We start from the raw sequence: 6,246 nt of genomic DNA, 5'->3' as shown, positions 1-6,246 counted from the left end.
TTTTTTTTTTTTTTTTTTTTTTTTTTGGAGGGGGTGGGTACTAGGAATTGGATTCATGGGCACTTGACCACTAAGCCACATCCCCAGCCCTTTTTTGTATTTTACTTAGAGGCAGGGTTTTGCTGAGTTCCTTAGGGCCTCGCTAAATTGCTGAGGCTGGCTTTGAACTTGAGATCTCCTTGCTTCAGCCTTGGAAGCCGCTGGGATAGGCCCTGTGGGTGTGTGCCAGCGCGCCCAGCTTCTCCATCCCACTTTAACAGTCAGCTCATACAGCCCCACCTCCAGAAAGTCCTCCCTGACCACCAATCTGGGTTGGGTGCCTTCTTTTTTTTTTAATATTTATTTTTTAGTTTTTTTAGGTGGACACAATATCTTTATTTTTATGTGGTGTTGAGGATCAAACCCAGTGCTTCACGCATGCCAGGCGAGCACGATACCACTTGAGCCACATCCCCAACCTGGGTGCCTTCTTTGGCTCTCCCCTTTTCAGGTATGATCACTCTGCCTTGAGCTTCCCCAGCCCAGCTCTGATGCCTGTCTGTGGCTGGCTGGTGGAATATTTCTCTTCTTACTTGTACTGGGAATCCTGGAAATGGGGTCCATCAGCTGCCCTGGTATTCTACCGTCCCAGCCCCTGTTCACTAAACCCTAGGCTTTCTGCAGCACGGTCCTAATCACTCTTGTCATCACTACTCCAGACTGCTCCTGTCTAGTGAGCGAGAACCACAGGTGGGTCCTCAGGCGCTCAGTGAATGTTGAATTTAGGAATAAACCCTTTTCCCACGAAGGAAGGCTAAAGCAAAAAGGGCAGAATGCAACAGGTTTCCAAGAAATATTTGCCTCCCACTCAGAGGCCTAGGGTGAAAGAGAAGGCACTCAGAGGTCGTCGCCAAAGCCCAACCGCAAATGTGCCGTAAGTCTTGGCACTCAACCAGCCTGAGCCCCCGCCTGCCCGCGTCCCATCAGGGTGGAGGCAGCGGGAGCCCCGCCCCTTTCCCTGCGCCAGGGGCGGGCCCAGGTGCGCCAAGGGCGGGGGAGCATCTCCTCAGGTGCCGGCCCTCTGCGCCTGCGCTGTGCTCGCCCCGCCTCGCCAGGTGCGTCCCGCCCGCCTGCCTGGCTGCCTTCTTCCAGCCGCTTCCAGGCGTCCGCCATTGGCTCTAGCGCCCCCCTGGGAGTTTGGCGGTGTGGCGCAGTTCTGAGTTGGGAAGGGTCCCTGAGTACCGCGAGGGGCAAAGGGACGCGTGAAAAGCGGACCGAAGCGGTGCGCTCGAAGACAGTGTCCGGTCACCGAAGGTCTGAGAAAGGACTTTCGGAGCCGTGGGCACCTCGCGGATCCCGGGGGGTGGGGGCGACCGCACCTGAGCTTGTAGGACCTCCAGCGCGCGTGCGCGCCCAGGGTCTTCCCGCACCTGATCGCGAGACCCCAACGGCCTGCGGCTCGAGGCCTCGGCGGCGCATCCCAGGCACCCGTCATGGCGCAGCTGTGTGGGCCGCGGCGGTGCAGGGCGCTCCTCGCCCTGCTGGCATCGCTGCTCCTTTCCGGGGTCGAGGTGGCCGACGGAGGCCGAAGCATCCACGGTGAGGGCCTGATGGGTGTCCAGGGAGGAATGGATAGCGGGGGCCGGAGGCGGGACCCGGGGGGCAGGGACGGGGGTGAAGTGGGTCTGGGCCTGGGAATTGAGGGGGGGTAGAAATTGGGGGCTACTTGGAGGTGGTCGGGGCGTGTAGGGCGAGCAGCTGGCCCTAGCGATTGGTCCTTCAGGAGGTCTGGGGGCCCTTGGGAGTGAACGGCGGGCGGAGGAGCAAGGACAGGAAAGTTCCTTCGGAGGAGGGAGGGGACGTTGGGTATTGACCAAGAAGGAGTGGCCTTGGCCCTTCCTGTGGCAGGAAGGGGTTGAGGAGCCGCACCGAGTACTCTTCGTGACAGCGGAAAGTTCCTCGGCCAAAGAAAGCCAAGGGAGGCAAGGCCTCTGAGGGTTGTGGCTTGGATTTGGTGACCTGGTGGCAATTTGTGCTTCGAGGAAGAAGCCCCTATCCTCATCTCTTTGGATATTGGGCAACAGTCTCCAGAAATTTTTCTAGATCAGTTGCAGTAGGTTTGGTGGCCAGAAAGAAAGGGTTCTCAGTGATGGCAGAAGAAAAGAAAGGAAGAGAAGAGGAGCAACTGGTGGAGGGGAGAGACCTTGCCAAGGTGCAGGGACGAAGGTGCCTTCCAGCGAGACAGCATTGGCAAGCAGCCGCTGGGGTTGGCTTCTTCAAGTGTTGTTATAACCTTAACCACTTCAGACAAGTACCAAAGGGTTTTGAAAAGAGCTCTCTGGGAAGAAGAATCCATTGATTCAGCGAACTTAATCCCTGCCATGTGTCAGAAACTGCTGGCAGTGGTGACAACAGTTGATTCCATAGGCCTGGTTCTTGGAGCTCACAGAGCTGGTAGTCCAGCGGGAGAGATGGTGTATGTTTAAATAAAGAGCACTGACCATAAGATTAAATGACTAAGAGGTAAACAAAAAGGGTGAAATACAGGAACATCATCATCTGATGATGATGGGGGCTCCCTTAGCTCCAGTGGTCAGGGGAGGTCTCTCTGAGGAGGGTGGCATCTGAGCTCCGACATGAAGAATGAGGAAGTGGCAGCCACACACAAAGACCTTGAACAGTAGTGTTCAGTTTTCTGGATGGATGAGTACAAAGGCCTTGAGTGTGGAACAAGCTTGTTGTATTCAAGGAAAAGAGGGAACCCCCAGAGCTGGAGCCGAAGTGAGAAAGGGGAAAATGGGAGGTGGGAGAAGTGGACAGGAACCAGGTGGTGGCCCAGGGCTGTGCAGGCCAGCACATTGGGTGAAAAGAGAAAGGAAGCAGGATGTGTGCCTGCTAGGTCCTCATCCCCTGTGGTAACTTCTGGAAAATGGTTAATTGCCCTATTGTTGAGGCAGGGAGGAAATTAAAAAGTTGTCAGGTGCCAACGGGGAGAAGCACATTCCTAGAGGTCACAGTATGAATCAGAATTTGTCAATTCTGGGCTTTTTCAGATAAAGAAATGTTAAGATTTATCTCCAATTACCTGGCCTGCGACTGCATGTGGTTACAGCTTACTCTGAGCTTGTAGGTATTGTTTAATCCTGGATGTAACCTGGCGTGGCGTGGTGGTGACATGACAGGCCTGCTTACACGGCAGTCATTGACAAAGCCAGGTCTGACTGCAGAGGACCTCTCTGTTCTTCATGTCTCCCTCTCCCCATCCCACTTTTCCCCTGATGGCTGCAACTGGCTGGACCTACTGACCTTTCAGAAGTTCTAGTGTCTGGCTGGGTGAACTGCTGCCCTCACTTATCTGAAGTGCTGTTTGAAAGCTCAAACAACTTCATCTGAGGCAGGAAACAGTCCAATTGCTTTGGTTTTCTCACACAGAAAGGCCACCTGCTGAGTGAGGTGTTTCTCCTGGCACATGGAACTGCACAGGTGCTGCCAGGTGAATATGTGGAGAGACGAGAAGAGGGAATGTGTTTATGTTTAAGGGAGTGATTATAATGGTTGGTGATGGAACTTATTCTGGGTAAAGACGCGAGCAGGCTGAGGAACATGAGGATGGTAGGGCCAACAGCTTGTTGCAGTTGAGGTTCTAGGGAGAATGAACTAGAGAGTAGGACACAGTGGGCGGTGACTGTGGTAATGAAAGTGCGGTTCTGAAGAGCCTGGTGTGTTGGAGACAAGGTCTAGGGTGACTGTAAGAGTGAGGAGTTGGGAGGACAAGTTTACTGGAGGAGAGAAAGTCAGGAACTGAGGCCAGAGGATCATCTGTCTGGATATTGCCTGCTAAAAACAGCCTGAGAGGTGGTGAACCCAGATAAAGATTATGGAGCAGTGAGCAGTAGGGACCTGAGTCAGATGATACACAAGGTGGGCAGTGAACAGTCTGCTCTGATAATGTGACAAGAATGTTCAGAGAGGGGGCTAGGGTTGTGGCTCAGGGGTAGAGAGCCTGCCTAGCACATGCTGTTTGATCCTCAGCACCACATGAAATAAAATATAGGTATTGTGTCTGTCTACAACTAAAAATATATTGAAAAAAAATGTTCAGAGAGTCAGATATAGCTCAGTTGGTAGAGTGCTTGCCTCCAATGCTCAAAGCCCTGGGTTCAATCCCCAGCGCCACCACCAAAAAAAAAAAGAATGTTCAGAGAATCAATTGAAGAAGCGAGCTTTTGCTAAAGGTAATCCAGAGGGTCCAGGAATTGGGAGATGGAGATAGGACAAAACAGGCTGTGTGAGGATGAGGATTAATTCCGAGTAGGCTGTAGGCTGTGTTTTTTTGTTTGTTTGTTTGTTTTTGGTACTAGAGATTGAACTCAAGAATGCTTTACTACTGAGCTACATCCCAACTCTTTTGATTTTTTTTATTTTGAGACAGAGTCTTAGTTTAAAGGGTCTCATTCAGTTGTTGAGGCTAGTCTCGAAATTGTGATCCTCCTGCCTCAGCCTCCAGAGTCAAACTCTGGGACTTCTTGTCTGTGATCAGTGTATCCTGATCTGAGACTGACCATGTTGGTGAGGCTCTTAAGTGGTGGAGGGCAGTGGGAAGGGTGTGGCAGGTACACACTTGAAGGCCTGGAGGAAGAGTCCTCCTGACTCCAAACCTGCAGACAAGTAGGGAAACTTGGTCTTGTGCTAGATTTTCCAGAATCAGGGACAAATTTGTATTCCAAAGAAAGTGGCCTCTTCTGGGAAGCTTCATATAATCTTTTGGTGACTTTTAAGACATTTGGCTTTTGGCTTTGCCTGAAAAATAGATCTGGTGGAACCTGACCAGAACACAGGCCTGTATTATTCCCACATGGCTCTCATGGACTGGAGCCCCGAGCCTCTTGGGAAGGATATATTCTTCTACCCCAGTCTGTAATTATCACATTGATTTACCTGCCTGCTTTTTTTGTGGTACTGGGGATTTAACCCATTTTTAATATTTTTATTTCTCTCGGCCTCCAGAGTAGCTGGGGCATGCACCACTGTGCCTAATTTATTTGCCACCTTTTATAACTGTAGGCCCACCTTGAGGATATGCTTTATTTAGTAAAAGGAGATAGATAACACCTAACAGCTTTTAGAAATTGTGCAGTACTAGTGCTATAAGGAAGGTGGAAAAAAAAACACTTTTGTCATACAAATAGGCATAATTTTTTTTCCTCTTCTTTCCATGTGATGAATCCTGATAGTTAGGGTTTTTTGTTTTGTTTTTGATGCCAAGGATTGAACCCAGGGATGTTTTAAACACTGACCAACATCCCTCGCCTTTTTAATTTATTTTTTGTTTTATTTTATTTTAAAAATATTTTTTAGTTGTAGATGGGCACAATGCTTTATTTTTTTTTATTTTATGTGGTTTATTTATTTTATGTGGTTCTGGTGGATCAAACCCAGGGCCTCACACATACTAGGCAAGTGTTCTACCACTGAGCTGCAATCCCAGCCCTTGCCCTTTTTATTTTTTTGAGATAGAGTTTCACTAAGTTGCTTAGGGCCTCTCTAAGTTGCTGAGGCTGGCTTTGAACTTGTGATCCTCCTGCCTCACCCTCCCGAATTGAGATTACAAGTGTGTGCCACTATTCTGAGCTTAAATCCTGATATTTAAAGGCCCTGAAGTACATACTTTTGATCAGTACAATATTTCAGAGTTTAACCTTGGAAATTGCTTTAGGAGCTATCCTTTAAGTGTACTTCCCACTGCCAGTAACTTTCTGCCTGGCCTTGGGCAACAGCTTGTGTTAATGGTTACTTGACTTAGGGTTCTTTGTGGGTTGCTCTTGGGAATTTCCACTGAAGCCTGGCAAGTCAACATTCACTCCACGACCTCCACTGGCTTCCAAGCCGATCTTCAGTTTCCATTAACCTCTTGGGTTAATTACAGCTTTCCCAGCCTTTCAACACAAGGTGGACTTTCCAGAAAATCTCCAGGGATCACTCCTTTCCCTTCCTCCTTATTCCCACAGGTAGTTGTGACAGGACAACTATGGAGATAGGACAATGTAAGAGCTAAAGTGTGCCTAGAGTTAGTAGCTGATCAACATCTTATGTAACATTTGTCCTTTATGGAAGAGGTGCTTGACCTGCTCAAAGGCAAACCATGTTGAAATGCTTATTCACTGATATAGCCAACAATTTTTTCCTTGGTACTGGGATTTGAACCTCAAGAAAATTTTACTTCTGAGCTACATCCCATCTATTTTTTTTTTTTTTTTTTTTTTGGAG

The 6,246-nt window shown here is 49.3% G+C and overlaps 1 protein-coding gene across 2 annotated transcripts in view; it reads left to right on the top strand.

The window, feature by feature from the left end:
- The first annotated feature begins 1,067 nt into the window (after positions 1–1,067).
- The window catches only part of Spint2 (serine peptidase inhibitor, Kunitz type 2), a 28,089-nt gene continuing 22,910 nt past the window's right edge, over positions 1,068–6,246 (top strand). The window contains exon 1 of one of the 2 annotated variants that reach the window (XM_048790945.1): positions 1,068–1,578. In XM_048790945.1, the coding sequence (XP_048646902.1) occupies positions 1,473–1,578 (106 nt within the window). In that variant the 5' untranslated portion in view covers positions 1,068–1,472. The remainder of the gene's footprint in view (positions 1,579–6,246) is intronic. The other variant, XM_015496904.2, reaches the window with a different exon arrangement.

The sequence above is a fragment of the Marmota marmota genome, unplaced genomic scaffold, assembly GCF_001458135.2.
Source record: "Marmota marmota marmota unplaced genomic scaffold, marMar, whole genome shotgun sequence".
Taxonomy (NCBI): domain Eukaryota; kingdom Metazoa; phylum Chordata; class Mammalia; order Rodentia; family Sciuridae; genus Marmota; species Marmota marmota.
Note: the sequence above shows the minus strand (reverse complement) of the source record. Positions and strands in the feature narration are given on the sequence as shown.